The sequence below is a fragment of the Dipodomys spectabilis genome, unplaced genomic scaffold (genome assembly GCF_019054845.1).
Source record: "Dipodomys spectabilis isolate Male_0828 unplaced genomic scaffold, ASM1905484v1 ptg000094l, whole genome shotgun sequence".
Classification (NCBI taxonomy): Eukaryota; Metazoa; Chordata; class Mammalia; order Rodentia; family Heteromyidae; genus Dipodomys; species Dipodomys spectabilis.
Window position 1 is genome coordinate 16,246,561 of NW_024870771.1, and position 24,258 is coordinate 16,270,818.

Here is a 24,258-nt window from a genome sequence, read left to right on the forward strand (position 1 = left end):
GTCATTGGTAGAGTTTGTCTGTGTCATTCCTCACTGCATCTATGGATCATCTCTTCATTTCGTCTCCAGACAGTCAAGATAAAATACACATTGTGGGGGCTGGGAAGTTGGCTCAGTGGTAGTGCGTTGCCTTGCATGCCTGAGGCCCTTGGTTCGATTCCTCAGCACCACATAAGCAAAAAGAAAAAAGCCGGAAGTGGTGCTGTGGCTCAAGTGGTAGAGCGCTAGCCTTGAGCTGAAGAGCTGAGGGACAGCACCCAGGCCCAGAGTTCAGGCCCCATGACAGGACCCAAAAAAAAAGAAAAAGAAAAAGAAAAAAAAATACACATTGTGTAGGTACATTTGAATTCAGGGTAAACAACAAATAGTTTTTCAGGACTTAGTCCCCTAACCCAATTATCTCGTATGTGTCTGAAATTCAGACATAACTGGCCCCTGTATTTTTTTAATTTATTTTTTGCTGAGCACCCTGTATTTTTCCCATTCAAGACTGATGCTCTGCTACATGAGGCACACCTCCACCTTCATCTTCCTTTATTTTGGGGGGCTGAATCCAGAGCTTGCATTCAGAGCTCACTTTGGCTGGTGCTGCACCATTTGAGCCACATCTTCATTCTGGATTTTTGCTGGTTAATTGGAGGTAGAGTGCCACAGATTTTTCTGCCTGAGCTACCTTCAAACTGAGATCGTTAGATAGTGGTCTCTACAGAACCTAGGAATACAGGCATGAGCTATTGCAACACTTGGTTTCTATTTTGTTTGTTTGATTGGTTAGGAGTTTTTGTAAATATTTTTATTGTTATTATAAAGGTGATATACAGCCAGGCCCCAGTGGCTCACACCTGTAATCCTAGCTACTCAGGAGGTTGAGTTCTAAGGATCACAGTTCAAAGCCAGCCTGGGCAGGAAAGTCCGTGAGACTCTTTTTTTTTTTTTTTTTAATCAGTCCTGGGGCTTGAACTCTGGGCCTGGGTGCTGTCCCTCAGCTCTTCAGCTCAAGGCGAGCGCTCTACCACTTGAGCTACAGCGCCACTTCCGGTTTTCTGGTGGTTTATTGGAGATAGGAGTCTCAGGGTCTCTCCTGCCTGGGCTGGCTTTGAACCGCGATCCTCAGATCTCAGCCTCCTGAGTAGCTAGGATTACAGGTGTGAGCCACCAGCGCCCGGCTTGTGAGACTCTTATCTCCAATCAACCACCAGAAAACTGGAAGTGGTGCTGTGGCTCAAGTGATACAGCACCAGCCAAGCAAGTAAACTGAGGCTCAGGGACAGTACCCAGGCCGAGTTTGACACACAACCAACAAAAAAACCAAAAAACAAAAACACCAAAACCGGTGATAAACTGAGAGGTTACCACTTCATAAATAAGTGAGATATAAGGAGTACATTTCTGTTTTTCCCTCCTATCCCCAACCCACAACTTGGAGTGTTAATTTTCCACATAGTATCTAGTGAGTATCACTGCTGCATTTGTTTACCATTTGTCCCTCCATTTCCATACCCCCTTACCTTCACCTCTCCCTGGAACTTGAACTCGGGGCCTCTTTTGCTCAAGGCTAGCCCTCTACCACTTGAGTCACAGTGCCACTTCTGGCTTTTTCTGTTTATGTGGTACTGAGGAATCGAACCCAGGGCCTCTACCACTGGGCCACCTTCCCAGCCTCTCTGGGTTCTTATTTACTAAATTTGGTTACCTTAATCTAAGAAGACAATACAAGCACTCCTCATAGTTGTGTAAGGGGGGAGGGAGTGCGTGTGTGTGCATGCATATGTGTATTGTTCCTTAGTCTTGAATTCAGGGTCTGTGTGTTGGTCCTGTGCTAAGGGCTAGTACAGCTCCATTTTAATTTTTGGTGGTTAATTGCAAATAAGAGTCTCAGACTATTCTGCTCAGGATGGCTTCAGAGATCCTCAGATCTCAGCCACCTGAGTAGCTAGGATTACAAGCGTGAGCCACTGGCACCCATCTTACAATTATATTATCTAATAAGAAAGCTAACTTTGATCATTGTTAGACACAGAGTTGGGCTGGGAATGTGGCTTAGTGGTAGAGTGCTTGCCTAGTATGCATGAAGCTCTGGGTTCAATTCCTCAGTTCCATATAAACAGGAAAGTCTGGAAGTGGCAATGTGGCTCAAGTGGTAGAATACTAGCCTTAACCAAAAGAAGCTCAGGGACAGTACCCAAGACCTGGGTTCAAGCCCTAGGACTGGCAAAGAAGGAAGGAAGGAAGGAAGGAAGGAAGCAAGGAAGGAAGGAAGGAAGGAAGGAAGGAAGGAAGGAGGAAGGAAGGAAGGAAGGAAATCTAATTCATAAACAAATTCCTTGCATGGATATTTTTTATACTGCATTACTTAGGCAATCAGAAACTTTGAGGACTGGTCATGACTTGGTGAGTGTCAGGTCTAGATGGTAGGTGTATGAGAGTTAAGAATCTATGAAATAAAATGCAAACAGACTGGGATGTAGCTCAATGGCAGAGTGATTGCCTATCCCTGGCTTTAATCCTGCTACACACTCAAAAATAAATAAACAAATTAATTAATTAAGACAGGAAAACAAAAAACGGAAGCCCCCCAGTGTTTGGACACATTGCTGCTAAGCAAGAGGCCCTGAATTTTCCCCTTAGATGAGGAGAGAGGGTTAGAGGGATGTAGAGCTTCTGGTGTGTCTCTGTGTCCCCAGGCGCCTGGCCAAGTCCACACTCCTGCTCATCCCCCTGTTCGGCATCCACTACATCGTCTTCGCCTTCTCCCCTGAGGATGCTATGGAGGTCCAGCTGTTCTTTGAACTGGCCCTGGGCTCCTTCCAGGTAAGGAAAAGAGGAGCTCTCTGTACCACGGGGAGAAATCAGGGACTTGGAAAGGGTTTTGCCTCATTCGGCAGAAATCCAAGGGACACAGGGGCAGGACCTGCTTGTGCTATGTGACTGGGACCTGAGTGGGCCCACAGTTCCCATCAGTTAAATGGGGGCGGGAGATGAAATCTAGAGACTGGGACAGCCACACCCTTTTGCATGTCAAATTGTCACAATACCACAAATGTGTCCTGGAAGTACATAGGAAGGCAAGGCTTGGGGGAGGACATTTGAAAGAGTGCAAATCCTTGTCTTCTTACTGTGATGCTCAGAAAAAATGACCAAAGATACATTTTCTACTATCATCACCATCACCACCACTACTACAAGCAGTAGCAACAACAGCTTCTAGAGTCAGTTAAGAGAAGGTACATTTGCCCAGAGGAAAAGGAAACTGGGGCCTGGTGTCAAGAGGTTGGTAGGGTTTCTAACCAGAATGACTTTACTTTTAAAACTATGAGCAGTTGCAACTTATTACAAATACAAATATGAGAGAGAGAACCAATGACTCATGCCTATAGTCCTAGCTTCTTAGGAGGCTGATATCTAAAGGATCAAGGTTTGAAGTTGGCCAGGGCATTGAAGTCTGTGAGATTAGAACTCCAAAATAATCAGTGGAAAGGCCAGGCTTGATGCATGTCTCAAGTGGCAGAGCACAGATGTGAGTTCAAACCTCAGTACCTTGATATAAGAATGTATGTGTGTGTGTATATATGTATATATATATATATATATATATATATATATATGTATGTGTGTGTATATATATGTCTACCTATTAATTCACCAGGATGTTGTGAAGTTAAAACAACAAAAACTATGAAAAACCTGTTCAGACAGGAGGGAGTATTAGAAATCTTCAAACCATGGAGTATTATATTATTTATTCATAGCTATTTCCTCCCCCCAAATTGTGATTCTTTCAGGAAGAACATGGACATCCTCCCCTCACATAAACAAATAAACAAACAGTAGATGAAGATTTAGTGAATCAAAAAAAAAAAAGAATAAAAGCCAGATTGACTCCTGTGCAGAAGTCAATCTGATTAAGTACCACAGCAGAGAGGGACAGGTGGGTCATAAATTTGGATTTAATCTCCCTAGTAACCAAAGCAAAGACACAAGACTTGTTTCAAGACTTGTCCCTCCCCCACTCCTCCCCATTCCTGCAGACTTGACCCAGGCTGCCTACTGTGTCCAGAGACTCCCTGCTAGCTCCTCACTTTCAGAGAACCCAGCCTCTTGCCTATGTTACCCATAATTCTTTTTTTTTCCTTTCTTATGGCAGTACTGGGTTTTAAACTTAGGACTTCTTGCTTGCTAGGCAGGTACCACTTGAGTCATGTCCCAACCCCTTTTTGCTTTAGGTATTGTTTTTTGCTAGAATCCTACATTGTTGGTCTGGGTCTGGCATAGGCTGCAACCCTCTTTCCTACAGCTTCCCACATAGCTGAGATGACAGGCTGATAGGCGCACACCACTAAACCAGGCATTTTCCTTTTTTTCTTTTTGGTTGGGCCTGTGTGCTCTCCCTGAGCGCTTTTGCTCAAGGATAGTGCTCCAACACTTTGAGCCAAGGCTCTACTTTTGGTTTTCTGGTGTTTAATTGGAGATAAGAGTCTCATGGACTTTCCTGCCCAGGCTGGCTTTGAATCATGATCCTCAGATTTTAGCCTCCTGAGTAGCTAGGATTACAGGCATAAGCCAGGCTCCAGGCTTTTTTCTTGAGATGAGATCTTGCTCACTTTTTGCTCTGGCTAGCTTCAAACTTAGATTCTCCCAATCTCTGCTTTCTTTTTCTTTTTTTTTGGGGGGGGGGGGTGTCCAGTCGTTGGGCTTGAACTCTAGGCCTGGGCGCTGTCCCTTAGCTCTTCAGCTCAAGGCTAGCGCGCTACCACTTGAGCCATAGCACCACTTCCGGCTTTTTTTTTCTGCTTATGTGGTGCTGAGAAATCAAACCCAGGGCCTCATGCATGTAAGGCAAGAGCTCTACCACTGAGCCACCTTCCCAGCCCCCCAATCTCTGCTTTCTGAGTAGCTAGGATTATAGGCAGGAGACACCCAGATCTTTATGACTTTTCCTTTGGCTCATGTAGCATTTGAGGAAGCTGGGCTCATCATGGCCCATGCAGCAGCTGAAGGATTTGAGATCCAGGCTGGAGGAAGGACTTGACCTGGAAAACCACGCAGTGACCATGGAGAGTGCTTGGAAATTCATATCTGCCTTGCCACCTGAGCGAGGGCTTCCTGACCTTCAAAGTTAGGGCCATAGACTATCCAAGCAAAGGCCATGTGACTTCTCTCTGGGAGAATGTCAAGAGAAAAGCAAACACATTTTGTTAGTGTTCCCATAGCCAAGCTTATGAAAAAGTCATTACAGTATTATACATGTATGTTCTTGTGCATATATGGACATGTATGAATAAAATACACAGAGAGGCACAATATACATATTTTACATTATATGTGAAAATCTCTTCCACCCAAAGAAGTGAGTAGTAGAATTATACTGGTGAGCATGTTAAGACTCTCTCAATCATTAAAAAGTCAAGGGCCTGCCGGGCACTAGTGACTCATGCCTATAATATAGGAACCTGAGATCTGGGGATCACAGTTTGAAGCCAGCTCAGGCAGGAAAGTCTGTAAGATTCTTATCTCAGATTAATCACAGAAAAAGCCAGAGAGAAGCTGTGGTTCAAGTGGTAGAGTGTTAGCCTTGAGCAAAAGAATCTCAGGGACAGCGCCCAGGCCCAGAGTTCAAGTACCAGGACAGACAAAACCAAACAACAGCCAAACGACTAAAGAACACACACACAGCACGGTCTGTAACAATCCTATACCTTTCATCTTCTTTTTTAGTTCTTGGTCAGCATTGAGGTTTGAAATCAGGATCTCATGTTTGCTCAGCTTGCTGCTGGACTGGCATTCTGCTGCTTGAAACATGCCTCTAGCTCTGATTTTTGCTGATTATTTGGAGATGTAGTCCAGTAGACTTTTTCTAGCTGGGTTGGCCTTGAACTACTATCCTTGTGATCTCAGACTCCTGAGTAGTAAGGATTATAAACAGGAGCCACTGGTGGCTGGCTATCGTGTACTTTAAAAAAATTGAAATGCAGCCGGGTGCTGGTGGCTCACGCCTGTAATCCTAGCTACTCAGGAGGCTGAGATCTGAGGATCGCGGTTCAAAGCCAGCCTGGGCAGGAGAGACTGTGAGACTCCTATCTCCAATAAACCACCAGAAAACCGGAAGTGGCGCTGTAGCTCAAGTGGTAGAGCGCTTGCCTTGAGCTGAAGAGCTGAAGGACAGCGCCCAGGCCCAGAGTTCAAGCCCCACGGCTGACAAAAAAAAAAAAAAAAAAAAAAAATTGAAATGCATTAACTTGATTAGGGATTTAGTCCAGTGGAAGAGCATTTGCCTGGCAAGTATAAGGTCCTGAGTTAGAGAATATAATGAAATGCATTAACTCTCCCTGATTATATAAATAATGCTTGCTTATTATAGATAATTGGGAAAGTTAAATTTTAAAAGAGAAAACTAAATACAATAGGAAGGAAGAGAGAGAGAGGGAAAGAAAGAAAGAAAGAAAGAGAAAGAGAGAGGGAGAGGGAGAGAGGGAGAGAGGGAGGGAAGGAGGAAGGGAAAGGAAAGGGAGAAAGAAAGAAAAAGCAAAAGGGAAAAAAGCTCAGTGTTAGAGTGCTTGCCAAGTATGAACATGGCCTAGGTTTGATCCTAGAGAGAACACACACACACACACACACACACACACACACACACACACGTCATCAACTGGGACCATGATGTGATCATTTTTTATACTCCTTAATTCTCTACATGTCCCCCATGATTTTTTCTTCATGGCTTTAACATCTTGCCATCTCCATTTTTCACGGCCATGTAACTCAGATTTAGTAAGTTTGCTGGATTGTGGGAGGCTTGCCTAAGTGTGCTTGGGCCACAGCTTCCTCAGCGAAAGCTCCTGCCCTCCCCCTGAACCATGAGAATGTGTTCTTGGGCCCCAGGACAGCTAGAGTAGATGATCCTGGGCTGAGACACAGGTAGCAGTGTCACACTGACAGCTAGCTACAACAATGCACAGCTCCAGTCTTGCTGGAAAACCTCTCTGACAATGGTCCCTTCCTATAAGTGGAGTTCCTACCTCTCACTCAGGGCTTGGTAAAGTGTTTTCTTTTAAGACAGTGTCTTACCTAGATTGGTCTTGAACTTTTGATCCCGTTGGGCTGAGCTTCTCAAATGCAGGGACGATAGTCGAGTATCACAATGCCTGGCCCTTTGGTAAGAACTGAGCAAAACAGAAACTCAGAATCCCATACTAAGGTCAAGCTCTGCTGAAAATCCAAGTTTGACTCATTTCAAAGTCTGACAAAAAGAAAAAGAAAGAAAGAAAGAAAGAAAGAAAGAAAGAAAGAAAGAAAGAAAGAAAGAAAGAAAGAAAGAAAGAAAGAAAGAAAGAAAGAAAGAAAGAAAGAAAAGGAAGGAAGGAAGGAAGGAAGGAAGGAAGGAAGGAAGGAAGGAAGGAAGGAAGGAAGGAAGGAAGGAAAGAGAGAGAAAGAAAAACAAAAAGATAAACTACTGATGCTCCCCTCCCTTCAGATTTAGGAGTAGAGTACAAGGCAAAGAGAATTCTAAAATTCCCAACTTGCCGCACAACTTGGGAACCACAGCCCTGTGTAGGCATGACTGCCATTCAAGGAGTCCTTGTCCTTCATGGCACTCATTGATGCCTGAAGTCTCTTCTAGTTTTACCACTAACTCATTAAAATGCCAGTGTCAAGAAATGGGGTTGGAGCTCAGTGGTGGAGCTCATGCTCAGCATGTATGAGGTCCTGGGTTCTAGCCCCAGCTCCAAAAGGTTAAGAATTAGCAAAAAGCCAGTATTCCTGAACAGTTGTATATATTGTCCACCTACACGGGCACAGGGCAGTTCGTTGTCCTTGGAGTCCTTTACAATGTGATAAGGAGCAAAGTGCACAGCGGGGCAGGACTAGAGAGAAGGTAGAGCCGCACACACCAGCCTCTATGTGGGAAGGATGACCAACACCCAACTACCTGCAGGTAGGCCTGTAAGAAAGGCCTGAGTGGAGGGGAGCAGGGTGTACCCCTTCACTTCTTGTGCCTCTCTAAGCTCTTCGGCTCCACCTGTGATTGGAGGGGCACCTCTGGCAGAGCTCCATGCCAGGGTCCTGGGACCATTATGTTCAAACACCAGAGCAGAAGCATTTGGGTAGGCAAAGACCTCACCAGGCTGGGGAACTTGAGGCTGTGAGCACAGGGCTACACCTCCCTGTGCTTGAGGCAGTGAGGCCAGGCCCTAACCTGGGCTGGGCTGGACCTGGTTTGTTCTGACCACCTATTTGTTCTTCAGTGCAATTAGCCATCCATAATGCTTACAGCTCTCCAGACTTGCAGCTTATCTTGAAAATGATAGCACGCTGGGTCCAGAGGCTCCTCTTGGACTGGCCTTGTGTCACACAGTGGGGTTGGGGACACATGGCAGGGGCACCATTACCCAGTGTGTTCCCATGGCCTGCCTTGCTGGATGACCCGTCTGGTCCCCACGCAGGGGGTCCTAGTCAGCAGTAACTACCCCACGACCATGACATGTGTTTGTGGCCCTGTGCTCAACATCAGGGACAGGGAATGAGACTCAAGTCTCTGGTGGACAGCACAGGTACAGAGCACTAAAGGAACAGAAGAGGTAGCATCTCATGAGGTTCAGAATGGGGCATGGGAATCTGGAGTATCCATTAGAGAACATGTACAGGAATGGATTAGGGGAAGGAGCCTAGGGCCAACTGCCAGGGAGGGATGCCAAGCACCTCCACTAACCTGGGCTCTTTCTGGCAGGGGCTGGTCGTGGCCATCCTCTACTGCTTCCTCAACAGCGAGGTGAGTGTCCTGGGGTGCCACTGGTCTAGATGCACGAGCTTCTTGGAGAGGACAGTGGGGGCGGGTCTTTGGGGGAAAGGCTGAGCAGCAGTCTTGGGAGTCTAAGCTCAGCAGGAGCAGCAAGGTTAGCTGGTAGCTGCCCCCATCCTGATTCAGCAAAACTGAATTCTCTGGGTCCGGCTGGGGCTTCTGAAAGTAGTTTTTGTTCTTGTTCTTGTTGACTAGCTGTAACTGAGATTTGCACTCAAGGCCTCTCACTTAGGGCAGGTGCTATACCACTCTAGCTATGACCTCCAATCCTTTCTGCTTTATTTTTCAGAAGGCCTAGCACTTTTGTCCTAGGGGCCAGCCTCTGTACTTGAAAGTGGGAGAAGGGATGGGGTCTAGGGGAGGTGGGAAGTCAAATGAAGAGAGGAAGTGGGGGTGGGAGGAATGCAGTCACAAAACTCAGTGTACATCCTACAGAATGAAGAAATTGAGGAAAGGGGTAGAGTTTGGAGGGATGGGGAAGAATGATGAAAGGCATGACATTGAACTTTAAACTGTGGCTCAGGCCTATAATCCTAGCTACTCAGGAGGCTGGAATCTGAGAATCATGCTTAGAAACCACCCTTGGCAGGAAGTCTGTGAAACTCTTATCTCCAATTAAGCACCACAAAAGCCAGAAGTGCATGCTTAGAAACCAGCCTTGGCAGGAAGTCTGTGAAACTCTTATCTCCAATTAAGCACCACAAAAGCCAGAAGTGCAGCTGTGGCTCGAATGGTAGAGTACTAGCTATGAGCACAAAAGATCAGGGACACTGCCCAGGCCCTGAGTTCAAGCCCCAGGACACAACAATAACAACAAAAAAGAAAAACAACCAACCAGGTGCCGGTGGCTCATGCTTATAATCCTAGCTACTCAGAAGGCTGAGATCTGAGGATCGTGGTTCAAAGCCAGCCCAGGGCAGAAAAAGTCCTGGTGAGACTCTGATCTCCAGTTAACCACCAGAAAATAGAAGTGACACTGTGGCTCAAGTGGTAGTGCCCAAGCCTTGAGCTGAAAAGCTCAAGGACAGCACCCAGGCCCAGGGTTCAAGTCCCATGACTGACCAAAAAATGCATAAAGATCCTATAACCTCTACCTCCCTAATAGCCTGTACAGCCTAATAGCATGTACCACCATACCCAGTTTTTTTGGTTTGGTTTTGTTCTTTTGTTCCTGAGTTTGAACTTAGGAACTGGGTGATCTCCTTTAGCTTTTTTCTTTAAGACTGGTGCTTTATCACTTGAGTGACTCCTCTTTCAACTTCTTGGTAGCAAATTGGAGATATCGCATGGACATTCCTGCCCAGGTTGGCTTCAAACCATGATCCTCAGATCCCAGCCTCTGGACTTGCTAGGATTATAGGCCTGAGCCACTGGCACCTGGTTAGAAAGTATTTTTAACCTCATTTGGGGAACTGTTATCCATAGTAAAGTTCAGGAAACATGGGGAAAGAGCTTAGGCCTCAACTACAGCCCATGTTCCTGACAGCAGTGTTATACACTCCATGGGTGATTGGGTCTCTACACAACTCTTGACCTGTCTTCCCATAAGAAGATTCAGAAGTAGTGACAGTAGGTCAGTCTTCTCAGGTCTCCAAATAGGTTGACAACTCCCTGGGGATTATGCACTCCTTTAGAGGACTCTTGATTTTTTTTTTTTTTTTCCAGTGCTGGGGTTTGAACTCAGGGCCTGGGCCTCTTTGTGCTTAGGGCTAGCGTTCTGCCATTTGAGCCACAGTCCCACTTCCAGATTTTTCTGAGTAGATTATTGGAGATAACAGTCTCACAGAATTTCCTGTCTGGTCTGACTTCAAACTGTGATCTCAGCCTCCTGAGTAGCTGGGATTACAGGCGAGAGCCACTGGCACAGGGCAGATCTCTGATTTTGCAGAGCCTTTGGGTAATATCACCCGAATGTAGGCACACAGAAACCATCACCATATGGCACATAAGTAAAGCCTCTGTAGCAGGTGGACACTCTAGTTTACAGCACTCACATGGAAATTAGTCAAGCATCAAGCCTAGCCTCATAAATGTGGCTGTTCCAGTTAGAGATTGTGAAGGAAATGTCCATAAAACCACTCTCCAGCACCTGACATGAATTCTGAGCTGGCCTGGGTGTCTTCTTTGGAATGAGTACCCAGTTGTCCTGGCTACCAAGATATTGTATGTGGATGTTTGGAGCTTGGCAGCTTGGAAAATAAAGCCAACTCCTTTCTTTGGGATGCTATGTGACAAGATGGCAGGTCCAAGTGCCCAAGGTGCAGTGGGTCCTTGGTACCAACAGCACACAGGGATAGAAATTGTCAGTCAGGGTGCACTGTAGCTGAGGGAAAGCAGGGGCCAGCTGAGCAATGGTATCAGGCCTGCCCTTGCCTACTGGCTGATGCTGACACCTGATCTTGGGCAGGTACAGCTGGAAGTTCAGAAGAAGTGGCGACAGTGGCACCTGCAAGAGTTCCCGCTGCGCCCCGTGGCCCTCAGCTCCTCCTTCAGCAATGGCCCCATCCATGGCACCAAGAGTCAAAGCACCTGCAGGGCCAGTGTCATCTGAGACTGCAGCAGGACTGCCTAGGGTCAGAGGTCAAGCCAGGAGCTGGGAGGCCCAGGCATGCTACAGGACAGGTATCTTCCCAACAGCAGCCACCCTGTGCTCTCCAGTGACTGCATGCATCCCTCCCCTCAAGTGCAGGACTCCTCAGAAGCAAGCAGAAGGAACTTGGGGGCAGCACGGGGAGGACAAGGGCCCAGGACTTTGTGTATAGTGCTCTTCTGGGAAGGACAGTGTAGGAGCTCCATGGTGGGCAGAAGAATAAATGGTGCCTGGGAAGAGATTTGGTCTGTCTTTGTCAAGTCTTTTTGCTCTGGAACACAAGAGGAGGAAAAATACTTGGGCTCACTTCCTGCAGGAGGGGGGCAACTCTTGGCCCTCAGCTCATGTTTCAGACACCATGAGAATTCAAGGCCTCAGGCACATGCCATCTGTGAGCCCTGCAATTCACTGGTGTAGTAGCTCTCCCCAGAGCTTTCAAGGCCCAAGGTAAACTGATCTGATGCAGTCATGGGGACCCTAGCCTCTTGTAGAATCCCCGCATGGTGTGAGGCATGTGGGATGTGGGGGTGGGGAGGAGAAGGTGGTATAGCAGGAAGTACTGCATACTTCCACTGGCTGGGAAGGTGGCTCAGTGGTACAGTGCTTGCCTTGAATGCATGAGGCCCAGGGTTCGATTCCTCAGCACCAAATAAGCAGAAAAAAAGCCACAAGTGGTGCTGTGGCTCAAGTGGTAGAGCGCTAGCCTTGAGCTGAAGAGCTGAGGGACAGTGCTCAAGCCCAGAGTTCAGGCCCCACAACCAACCAACCAAAACCAAAAACAAAACAGCTTCATCAAGGCCCCAGGACTTGCCAAGCTACTCAGTAAAGAGGTGACAGTTTGTCCAGAGTCCTTACTATAAAATACACATGCTTCCAGGCTAGAAAGGACAGGAGTCTGTCTCCCCTCCCTACTAAGCTCCTCAGAACTATGAATCTTACCCTACACCCTGGCTGTGCGTTCCCTGGAGTATCTGTGCTCCCTGGCTCCAATGGAGAATGAAAGAGGGCTAAATACTTACCGTTTTGCTTGGCTCATGCCTGTAATTCTACCTAATCAGGAGTCTGAGATTTTAGAATCATGGTTTGAAATCAGCCAAGAGAGGCAAATCCATGTGATTTATATCTCAAATTACCTACCAAAAGGCTAGAAATGGAGTTGTAGCTCAAGTGGTAGAGTGACAGCCTTGAGCAAAAAGACTTAAGGGACAGTTCCTAGATCCTGAATTTAAAGCCCCAGTACTGACACACATATGCACACGCGTATGCGTGCGCGCACACACACACAAAATAACACCCTTTTACAAAAACAAAAGCATTCTGTAGAGAAGCAGAGACACTCAGCTTAGAGAAAAAAGTATCTTGCTTAAGGGAGGGCAGTTCAGGTCCAGATTGAGTGACCTTATCTCTTATCTTTCCTGTCTACTGGCTGCAGACAAGGCTTACCCCTTTGTACTTTACAGACTTCTGCTGGCCCCCTTCCCACCTAAGATACAGCCTATATGGACCAAGCAACCCTCACAAACTTCTCAGGAGGGGATGTGGCTCAGTGGTAGTGGACTTGCCCAACATGCATACGGCTCTGGGTTCAAACCCCACCACCATGTGGGGGGGAAAAATCCTTCTCAGGTCATTCCCAGGAACTCTCTGCAGCTTGGTGGCTCCATGTTGGCAACCTTAGACTCTACACCTGGGAGGAGATAAAGAGGATTTGGGCATAATGGCACATATCTACAAGCTCAGCTATGTGAGGAGACTGGGAGTAATGACCAACCTACCCAACATATCAAGATACCATCTCAAGAAAAAAAAATCAGGTAGATTATATATGGCCAGTCCAGGAAGGAACACTCAGTGAAAAAGCACAGAGACTAAAAAAATGTATCTATTTCTGGGCAGAAAAATTACTGGAAATATGGCAGTATGATGAATGACTATAGATCCGCAGTGAGGATGGAAATCTCCACCTGCCCAACTCCCTTCACCAACCCTCATCCCCAGGATGGCTGTTAATCATTATCCAAGGTCTGCCAGTTCCCATCACCCCCAGGGGAGTTCAGCAGGTCCAGACACGTGCTCCTCGTAATGTGTTCTAGGATCAAAATTGGTACCCTGAGGCCATCTAACCCTTACAAAAGACAGATATGCACGTGCTCCTGTGTACACCCCCTGGCCTGGTATCTGAAATGAGCCAGGCCCCACTGGAACGAGGGCTCAAGGAAGGATCTGGATCTGCTGGTAGAAGCTGGGGTTATCTGGGGCTTATGAGATCCCCATAAAGAGCAAGAGAGAACTCAAGCCAAATGATTTGAAAACCTATGAGCAAGATATTTAAAAGAATCTTGCTAAGTCAGGAAAATGTACCAGCAGGCATTCCTTCAAGTGTGGAAATCTGAGGCACTGATTGGTCCCTGGTCTAGAGGAGGATAATCCATTCTTGGCACCCTCAGGAGCCCATAGCCCACTACAGAGTCAATGAAACAGGTGTGAACTGTACTGGAGTGTGGCAAGCCTGGTTACCTGTAAACAGGTCTGCTTTCAAATCGATTCTACTCCAAGGAAGAAAACTCAAGAAAGGAGTTTTAAAATGTGTTCTTCTTTTAGAAACAACACCCTAATAATTTGACTAAACCTCTGTAGATTGTGGCTACAGGAACACTCCTAGCTCCACAGAAGCCCCTGGACTGTTTCAAGTGGACCACCCAGAGCTTAGTGGCTAAGAGGAAAGCTTCAAAGTCACAGTTTCACTCAATCCCAGATGGAGGTCACAAGTTGGAGAGGTACCATCTTGATTACACTTTCTTGTAGAAGCCAAGGTCCCTGAGTGGGGTGTTGGGGGTGGGGGCTAGAATTTCCTTGGCTGGTCCCAGGGCTGGCTGAGGCTGTTGATATGAAGGCCACTGATAGCATTGAGGAAGAAGAGGAAGGAGGCTGTGAACTCACACCAGAACATCAGGGTGAAGCCAACAAGCGTGACCTGATTCCGGAGGAGAATCACGAAACTCAGGAGCCCCCCAGAGGAGAGGATGAAGGCGACCAGGAGGAGGAAGGAACCGATGGTCCACTTGCGGCGCGAGTAGGTATCCTCACACACCTGAGACACCATGAGGAGCTCCAAGCCAAAGATGGCAGCTACCACAGCCATGGCGGCCACACTGCGGGCAAGGCCCAGGCCTATGGCCAGTCCTGGCACATGGGCCTGGCTCAAGTCTCTGAGGCATTGTGGTCCACTTTGGTTGGTAATGGTGCAGAAGTGCCACAGCCCAAAGAGGCGGTTGTCATCCAGCAGCCAGTAGCCATCGCAGATGGAGATGGAAGACAGGACAACAGCCAAGGCGGTACATGCAATGATGAGGGTCCGGATAAAGGATTCAAAGAAGGACCGGTGGGGCCTCTTGAGGCCCAATGCCCTGTGAGCCTGAAAGACACCATGGGAAGCAGGATCGGTGAGAGCCTGTGTCATACTTCTCCAGGGAAGACCCCCAAACATGCCTTCCAACTCCCCGCTGGCCCTATTTTCTGCTCCCATCTCACAGGAAGCCTGGAACTGGTCACCTCTACCCCAATCTCCACCCCCATGCTGACCCAGCTTTCTACCTGTATCCTCCATCATAGCCCCATTAGCAGCGAGTGTCCGGTGCTTACTAGAAACTGATTATTCTCTTACCATTCTTTATGTTCTCCGCAATGGATGGAGCAAACCTTGTCTGGCTCTAGTGACCTGAAGCAAGGAGTCTACCTTAGCTTCATTGTATACATAACAACAGTGCCTGGAAGGCAGGGCTCTGGGGCTGAACAGAGCCTGGAGACGTACTAGGCCTTGTAGAGGCCCCAGGACACAACCACCAGTTTTATCTCCACCCCAGCCACTTGTTTATATGCTTTCTATAGTTGCTCTATGACTGCAAGACATTATCTTGTTTTCCTGAGTACTGAAAATCCAGGTTTGTACCTTGCCCTTCAGCCTTGCTCGGGCTCTACCCCACCCACACCTGCTAAGGCAAAGTGTCTGCACCAGCAGTTTCTAGGCCTGGGAAAGTCACCTTGGTGTTCAGCCTGCAGTGCTGAGCACCCTAACCCTGCTAGTTTTCCAGTGAGGTTTTGTCTCATACCTGAGATGTCATCCAGGCTCTGCTCTCAATCCAATCCACTAAGCAAAGGAACTAGGACACTGAGGCAGACACATTGCCACTGCCACAAGCACTGCAAGATTTGTCTGCCTCCCTCTCCAGCTTTGCCTCCCTGTTCTCTCCCTACCACCTGGCTCAGGCCCCATATTAGCCCCTGCTGTATAGTTTCATGTCTGGACCTTTCTTCTCTTACAGCTCTGGCCACCTGCCTAACCAAGTTTGGAGAACTCTTTTTTTTTTTGGTTTTGCGGGACTGAGGAATTGAATTCAGGGCATTGTGCTTGCTAAGCAGAAGCTCTACCACTTGAACCATGCTTCAAGTGCTTTTGCACTTTAGTTTTTTTTTTTTTAATCTAGGATGTTGCACTTTTGGACTTCAATTCTCTATCCTCCTATCTCTACCTCTCAAGTAGGTAGGATTATAAGTGTGTACCTCCAAGTCCAACAATCCTTTTCTCCATTATTTAGGTCTGTTTAAAGTTACCATTTTAGTAAAGTGGGTCCTCTGCTTGTATTTTCCAACAGAGACCCCTGTTTTGCTTTCTGTACCTGTTGTGTATGCGTGAGTGTGCACATGTGAGCGTGTGTACTAGTCTTGAGGCTTGAACTCAGGGCCTGGGTGCTATCCCTGAGGGTTTTTGTTTTTTTGCTCAAGATTAGCATTCGGCTACCTAAGCCACAGCTCCACTTCTGGTTTTTGTGTATGAGTGTGTGTGCTTAATTGAAGAGTCTCACAGACTTTCCTGCCTAGGTTGGTTTTGAACCCTGATCCTCAGATCTCAGCTTCTTGAGTAGCTAGGATTATAGGTAGGTGCTCAGCTTCTACATACCATTTTGCCTGCAATTTGGAATGACATGATAGCTGCCTTTCTTGGACCAAGTCCTCTAGGAGAGCAAGGCTCCTATATCTAGACAGTACTTGGCACAGTGTCAGACCTTTGCATTCAGAAGGTACTTGAGGAAGAGCCATGAGATAAACGAAAGGTCAGGTTTGCAACCTGTTATTTCCATCTGAAGCTTCCTGTAAATGGAGTCTCCTGCTTAGCTGTAAATTAAAGTATTCCCTTTATAGTGTATATACAAGAAACAGTTATACCCTGGTTTGAGAGGTAAACACAACAGTTCTAATGCAACAGTGGCTACTAGGGAACTAGGGTAACTGAGATCAGGGGCTATGGGCGCTCCCTACACTGAGTGCAAAGGAGGATTCCAAAGGTGACTTTCTCCTCTTCTGTGGGTTGAAAGGCAGAGCCTTGCACTAGAGACTAAGCAGGTTCTCCTTAGGCTGCCTGCCTACATTTCCACACATTCAAGCTACTTTCATTTCAATCCCAAGGACCCAAGAACAAGGAAGCTTGTTTAAGTAGCATTCTTTTCCTCCTCCTTCTTCTGCCTGTACCTTGGGTTGAACTCAGGACCTTGTACTCTCCTTAATCTTTTTGTTCAAGGCTGGGGTTCTACCACTTGAACCACAGCTCTACTTCCAGATTTTTGGTGGCTAATTGGAAATAAAGAGTCTCACAATTTTTCCTGCTTGAGCTGACTTCAAACCATGACCCTCTGATCTCAGCCTCCTGAGTAGTGAAGGTTATAGGCATGAGCCACCAAAGCCCTGCTCATTCTCTATTCTTAAACCTTTAAGGTTGGTAGAGGAGAAAGCTCCATGTAGGGGGTGGTATAATGAGAAAACTGAGTTATATGGAAGACAAGTGACTTGTCCAAGATCCCTTGCTCAAACTGAGTAAAGTTTGTGACAGCTGCTCAGACAGTAGAATCACAGGTGGAATCCAGTCAGCTAGGAAATGCTGACTGAGGCCTTTTCCATATAGCCTTTGTGCTAGAGCTCAGTGTTACTGAAGAAGAAAGGATATGATCACTGGCCATACCTTGGATCCAAGGCATACCTTGGATCTACATCTCCACTCAGGTGCTGGCATGACACCAAGAATACCTAGGCAGCAACACTCAGACAGGAGTGTGGGCTGTGCTGTCAAGTGGTGCCCAGATTCCTAGAAAGCTTCAGCACTGGGGAAGGCGGTGGGAAAAGCTGAGTGGGACACCTCAGACCCCCTCCTCATTCCTGCTGCAACAGACCCACTACCAGCTGGAGGCATGGAGGTCTAGGAGTTTTCATTGCATTGTATGAGCGAGGAAAAAGGAGGATCTATAGGTAAGAAATGAAGCAAAGGAAGCAGAAAATAGTGCATCTTCATCTCCACTACAAACCAAGGAGGCCTTTGTCCTCAAGTGAGTTCTTAACCTATTTGCTAAATTTTCTCATCTATAAATGAAGTTAGCCAGTTGCCAGTGGCTAACTCTTGCAATCCTAGCTACTCAGTAGGACAAGACCTAAAGATCAGATTCCAAACTAGCTGGGGCAGACAAACCTAAGAGACCTGTATCTTCATTTTACCAGCAAAAAGACTTATGGAAGTATGGTTCAAGTGATAGAGTACAATCCTTGAGAAGGGAATAAAAAAAAAAGCTAAAGGAGAAAGGAAGGCCCTGAGTTTATGCCTGAGTACTAGTGCAAAATAAAAATAAATATAAATGAAGTTGGTAACACCAGTTTGAAAGTCGTGTCCACAAAGCACGTAGCAAGGAAATCCCTAGAGATATAGTCAGAGGTTGGGACAGTCCTGGCCTCAGAAGACAAGTTATAGGATCACAGGATCCAGAAACCTTTTGCCCCTACACATCACAACACTGACAAACAGGTACATCTTGTCCCTTCTTCAGCCCTACCCATCCCAGGCCCAGACTGGACTTTAATCTCCAGGTCCAAAGACATCACACTGAGATCTGAAAGAAAAGAAAGCTGATCTCATTTCACCTTCCCCTCCCTCCCCACTCCTGCACCAAAACAGGGCTTCATTTCAATTCTCTGACCACCTATGAAACTCCAGGGGTTAAATGAGATCTTGTACATAAAAGATGCATGACAAACGGGCACAATGATACATATTGTTGTCTTCCTTCCAAACCACTGGACACCTTGTCCCTATTCTGCCAGGGCTTTCTTTGGTCACCTTTCAGTGACCAGGGCCTGAAATCATCTTCAGGGGGACAGAGAGGTAGGGACGAACAGCTCAGTGGAAAAAGATTTTAAGGCAATCACTTAAGTCCACTAAGAGCACTGCTTTATAGTTTTTCTTCTCATCTGTGACTTTGAATGACCCCTATTGATGATGAAACAAAGATTCTTTGATGCTCTAAGGCTACTGAATGCAATGGCTTGATCCTTTCTGTCTGTCCCATAAACCAGGATCTCACCTGCTCCCCTTGGCCAACAGCATCCTCAAGGAGGAAATCTTGGGTGCCTACTCATCCCCATCCCTAACACTTCCCCCCAACACTCCCTTGCCAGGCCTGAGTCAAGACAGCCTCTTCACTGTTAAGACTATGTGCTGAAGAGTCAGGCCCCTGCCCCTTTCAATCTGTCTGGACCACCCTGCTGGCAAGAGCCAGTCTTGTTTTTGGCTCTTATTATTTTTTGTGTGTTTGTTTTTGCCAGTTGTAGAGCTTGAACTCAGGGCCTGGGCACTGTCCTTGAGCTTCTTTTGCTCAAGGCTAGCACTCTACCACTTCAACCACAGTGCCACTTACAGCTTTTTCTGTGTATGTGGTACTGAGGAATCGAACCCGGGGCTTCATGCATACTAGGCATGCACTCTACCACTATGCCACATTTCCAGCCCCTCAGCTCTTATTTTTAACACCCTCCCCTCACCTAGCAGTGGTGAGGGGTACCTATCTCCTAAAGTGGTGGGGATGAAGTTATTGCCAAAGTGCTAGGGAAAAGTCCTTCCCGTAGGGGCAGTTCAACTCTCCCGGCCCGTTCACTTCTTCCCCTTCTGGAGCCACAAATTCCTTCTCCTCCCCCGAAGAAAACCTTGAAGCTTTCCCACCCCTTAATTTAAGACTCACTTCCCTTATCTACTCCACGTTTATAGGTCTCCCTCCCCGAGGCAGAGACCACACCCAGGCCTAAATTCCAAGTCCCCAATCTCCTTGGCCCAAAGCAGGAGCCCAGTCTGGGACAAAGAGGGACATTTCTGCCCCACCCTAGCCTCTGGCTCTTGGCTGAAAAGGGTTGTGCAGAGAAAGATTAGGTGGCTTTGGAGATATGAATCTGGGGTCTCAATCTTGATTCTGTCACTTGGCTGACTGCGAGTGGGCAAGTGACTTCTGGGCCTCAGTTACCTCATCTATGAAATGGGTAAAGTTGGGCATGAAGGCTCATTGGTGTAGTGTCAAATACACCATCCCAGCTACTTAGAGAGAGGCTGAGGCAGGAGGATCCCTTGAGCCTAGGAGTTAGATCAATGTGAGCAATGTAGGAAGACCGCATCTCAGAACAATGATTAAAATAATAGTAGCAATAGTAGTGATAATAATAAAATAATAACAGACGGACAGAAGAGTACCTAACATTATCAGTATTATTACGGGCTACGAATATCTGAAGGCGTGGAGGAGGGGCCTCTCCTGCCTCGGGCACCGGGCGGGACAGGCGCTTGGCGGGTGGGTGAAGCGACCAGCCGGGTGGGGCGCCGGGTGGCGGACGCGCGGCTCGCGCGCGCGGCGCTTCCACCGGGCAGGAAGGTGCAGGTTCCCGCCAACATCACCCCCGTCCCCGCGCGGGGAGAGCCCTTCCTCGGGGGCGTCGGGGCCCCCAGCGAGTCCGCCCGCTCCGCACCTCCAAAGCCGTTTGTGGGGCGCGGTCTTCCCAGCCCGCGGGCCCGGAAGCCGGCGCTTCCCGGCGGCGCGTCGGTTACATAAGCCCGGCCGCCTTGGCCGGGGCGCCCGCCGGCCGCGGGTCCGCCGTCGCCACCCCGACACCTCGTTTATTTTAATGGCAGTCCAGACCAACAGGTCGCTGAGAAGCATCCAAGTCCTCCGGGGCCATGCTGGGGGGGGCTGAGACTCCGGGGGAGCCAGCTCCAGGAGAGCGGCACCGGGGCGGGGGAGGCGGGCGCCCCGGGATGCTCCCCCGCGCACCCTCCCGGGAACCCGAGGGTTCCAAGCAGGGGCCGGAGGAGGGGCTGGGCACGGAGGGGCACCGGCGCCCCGGGTGCAGGCTGGGCCTCGGAGGGTGCGGGGTCCCCGTCTCCCACCCTCCACGGTGGACAGCGCCCCGGCCCGGCGCCCCACGGGCCCCCCGAGCTACCTGCGCGGCGATGGCCGTCATGCTGCTCCGGTCGCTGCCGCCGCGGAGCCGCGCGCGCCTCCCGCCGTCCGCCCGGGGCTGAGGGGGGCGGGGTGGGGCGGCGCGGGGGCGGGGGCTTCGGGCCTGGCCCTGACCCCGGGACGGCTCAGGCGTCACGGAGTCAGCCCCTCCCCCCATCCCGAGGGATGACACCTCCCTGCTCCCCCCCCCCCCCCCCCCCCCCCCCCGCCTCTCCCCACAGTCCCTGCCGTAGGACGGAGCTGACTTCTGGGGCGCAGATTCCATCCGGACTGGGGGCCACCCCAGCGGGGTGGGAGGACCGACCGGGTCTGGAAGGCTCCCACCTTCACTGCTCGCTGTGTGACCTTGGGCTGCAGGTTTAGTAAGTGAGATAAAGTGACACACCGTGCCTGGCCTCTTGTAAGTGTCCCTGAGCAGTGTCCTCGGCCCTCAGGGGAATGGGACAACCCGCCCAGCCCAAGGTGCTTGTGGGGCTTAGGAAGGCCCTGGGCGAGCTTGCCTAGCAAGGCTGAAGGGCCTAGCTTCCATCCCCAGCATGGAGGAGGCTGGGGAGGGGGAGGCTGAAAGGCCATTGCCTTTCAGCTCTCCAGGGAAATGTCTGACATTCAGTCACCTGGCTCCTTTGGGGCAGGCAGCTATTCCGTGACTGTACGACCCCCGTCCTCAGTCGTGGGAGAGAGACAGGAAGTGAGAGCGGTGCATTCAACCTCCACTCTCAAGTTCATCAGAATCTATCTCTGTCTGAGAGCCCCTTGTGCACTGGGCAGATGGAAGATGGAGGCCCAACACTGGAGGGTCTTGCTGAGCCTTCCCTAATCCAGAATGGAGTTCAGGAGTTCAGGTCAAAAACTCATTGTAGCCAGACTCAGGGTGATTCATGCCTATAATCCTAGCTGATTAGGAGACCAAGATAGATCTGAAGATTGAGGTTCAAAGCCAGCCTGGACAGGAAAGCCAGTGACTCTTATCTCTAATGACTCACCAAAAAGTGGACATGGAGCTGTGGCTCAAGTGGTAGAGCTCCAACCTTGAGGGGAGGGAAGCTAGGAGAGATGACAAAGCCCTGAATTCAAGCCCAGTACTAGCACACATTCTCACACACTCATTGTGTATTAGTAACACGTGGATGGTTGTTCTATTTCTGAAACAGTAGGTGAGGATGAGATATTAATACTGTGGGTTTAGAGGCCAGAACTATCAACATAAGGTATAGGGTAGCTGACCAGATCTAGCCAGCTCAGCCTGCCCCATCCCCTTTTCTCAGTAGCCACACTCACATGCTCCCTAAATTCTGGTGGCTGGAAGCAAGAGGTCCTCCCTCCTCTGCTACCAGCCTCTCAGGAAGGAGGACCTGGCTTTGTTGGGGGTCCCTTCATTCCAGGGGCCTATGGTGCCCTGTGGGAGAACCTAGTTTGCAGCATCTCACCTAATGGAAGGAAGCCCAGTGCCTATAATGAACATCAGAAGGAACTGTCAGATAATCAGCCTGCACCTTATGCTTTCTAAAAAAAAAAAAAATCTTTAGTTGCCATTCAAAAAAGCAGTATATCAATACAATGAATCTTAATCATTGCCTTCATCAATCTTCCCCCTCCCAACTTTACCCCTTTCCTCAATGTCCTGGTGCCTTCTAAGATTTCATGTGTGGTAGGTAGGACATGTTTGGGGATAGATCGCTTTGTTCGTATGAACAGGAAAAGTTGGAATCAGTAGAACTTAAAGCAAATATGCATTGTCATCAAGAAGGCTGAAGAAGTAGAAAGGCCATCAGGAAAATAAGGAGGAAGTGAGTGGCCATGGCCATCAGGAAGTGCTAGGCACAGGGCTGGATTCTGGGTGAAGTATGTGCTAAGATCCTCAGACTGCGAGCTTGGGAACCCACAACACCCTCCTCAGCGGAAGCCATCTGCTCACAAATGAATATCCAGGGAAGAAAGTATTTCAGGTGTCTGTGGCTGGGATGGAGGTGGGGTGGGATGTCAGGGTGGGCCCCCACCTGTGGAAATAAAAACAGCATGAGTGCTGGGGCTGAGTCCATGGCCGAACTGGACTATATTCTTGATTTCTTCTGCTTTTTCTCCAGTGTGTCCCTCCTCCATTCCTACTTAGTTCCTAGCCAGACTTGGGGGAAAGAGAACTGACAGAAAGGGAAGAAGTGGTCCCCATGTCTCACCTCTGTCCATTCCTGTCTGATGATATAGGTCAATCTACTCTAAGAGTTCCAAGGTGGCCAGGACACACTGTGTTGGGAGCCAAAAGTTAAGTCTCTCAAACTTGATAGGCTTAACTATCTCACTGGAACAACCTGAGCCTGAGTTTACAGAATCCCACCTTTTCACCATGCCTTAAAGTAAACACCCTGCAGCTACTAACGACCACCTTTTCACCCTGCCCTAAATCTACTTAACGACCACCTTTGCACCACGCCCTAAGTCCAAGCATATAAATACCCTTGTGTGAAAAATAAAAATTGGCAGCTTGATCAGAATCCTTGTCTTGCTGTCCTTCTTCGTGTCTCTTGTCCCTTCATTCCTTCTCGCTTAGGTTCACCGCCCTCGTTGAAGTCCTGCGGGTCGGGACAACTGGCGCCCAACGTGGGGCACGAGCCTCTGACTGAGGAAGGAACGCCGTCCTCCGGGAAAACTTGGCCAAGTACAGTCCGAGATCGCGAGATCGCCTCGACAGACCCCGCCGAGAGACAGATCCAGGAGGAGAGTGGGGACGGCGCATGGTAAGTGACCCACTATGGGACAAGCAATATCGTCACATGATCTATTTCTGTCAGACCTCAGGGAGGCCTTCAAGACACGAGGAACGCGGGTTAAGAAAAAGGATTTAGAATTATTTTTCTCATTCATAGAGGACTTGTAGGAATCATAGATGCAAAAAGATGGCAAAGAGTAGGAGATTGCTTAAAAGATTATTATGAAATCTTTGGTTCAGAAAAGGTTCCTGCTATGGCCTTTTCCTATTGGAATTTGATTAATGAAGTTTTAAAATGTTCTCTATTTGATAGTGGAATTTTAAAACTTGTAAAAACAGGAGAGGAGGTTCTCCAAAATGCCTCTCGCCCCCCCCCCCCCCCCCCCCCCCGCGGCTTGCCCATCAGTTGTATTAGATATGACTGCTGGTCAATTTACTGAAAATCCCTTCCTTTTGTGGCCCAGCCCTTCAGGGGCCCACTGCCCCTCCAGATCCAGATGTTTTTTTCTCTCCCTGCTTTACCTAACCTGGCACCTTTACGCGAGACTCTTCAACATAGGCGAGAACACCTTCAACTTTTAAAAGAACTGCGGTCCCTTGATTATGAACTCCGCATACTGGCCTTGGCCGATACTCCAAAAACGCCTGATAAAATTAAGGTTAGATCAGGCCATCAATCAGTTCTCGCCTTTCCAGTAACTCGGAGCCAGACAGATAGGGCCTCAGAGGGTGAGGAGGATGAATCAGAAGAGGAGGAAAAGGAGGATGAAGAGCAGGATACTGGGGATGAAGAGGAACAACCCACCCAGGGAAAAGGCCAACAAGAGTATAAGAGGCTTAGCCTCCGGTTTGT

The 24,258-nt window shown here is 48.5% G+C and overlaps 2 protein-coding genes across 6 annotated transcripts in view; one reads left to right on the plus strand and one right to left on the minus strand.

Annotated features, from left to right (window-relative positions):
- Sctr (secretin receptor) overlaps window positions 1-12,000 on the plus strand; it is a 69,027-nt gene extending 57,027 nt beyond the window's left edge. For 3 of the 5 annotated variants that reach the window (XM_042685160.1, XM_042685162.1, XM_042685161.1), the window contains exons 11-12: window positions 8,723-8,764; window positions 11,202-12,000. In XM_042685160.1, the coding sequence (XP_042541094.1) occupies window positions 8,723-8,764; window positions 11,202-11,556 (397 nt within the window). In that variant the 3' untranslated portion in view covers window positions 11,557-12,000. Of the gene's footprint in view, window positions 1-2,684; window positions 2,812-8,722; window positions 8,765-11,201 lie in introns of all 5 variants that reach the window. The other 2 variants (XM_042685163.1, XM_042685164.1) reach the window with 1 other exon arrangement.
- A 1,958-nt stretch (window positions 12,001-13,958) lies between these two features.
- Tmem37 (transmembrane protein 37) lies at window positions 13,959-20,758 on the minus strand. The gene is made up of 2 exons (XM_042685165.1): window positions 20,682-20,758; window positions 13,959-14,799 (listed from the first exon to the last, which is right to left on the minus strand). The coding sequence occupies exons 1-2, from the start codon at window positions 20,700-20,702 to the stop codon at window positions 14,227-14,229; spliced, it is 594 nt and encodes a 197-aa protein (XP_042541099.1). The 5' UTR covers window positions 20,703-20,758; the 3' UTR covers window positions 13,959-14,226.
- Between the last annotated feature and the right edge of the window lie 3,500 nt (window positions 20,759-24,258).

What these genes read in the sequence shown, in the direction of transcription:
- Tmem37 (XM_042685165.1), bottom strand. Translation starts at nt 20,702, where the DNA reads ATGACGGCCATCGCCGCGCAG. An exon ending in TGACGGCCATCGCCGCGCAG is followed by an intron (nt 14,800 to 20,681) that starts GTAGCTCGGGGG and finishes GGTGTCTTTCAG; the next exon opens with GCTCACAGGGCATTGGGCCT.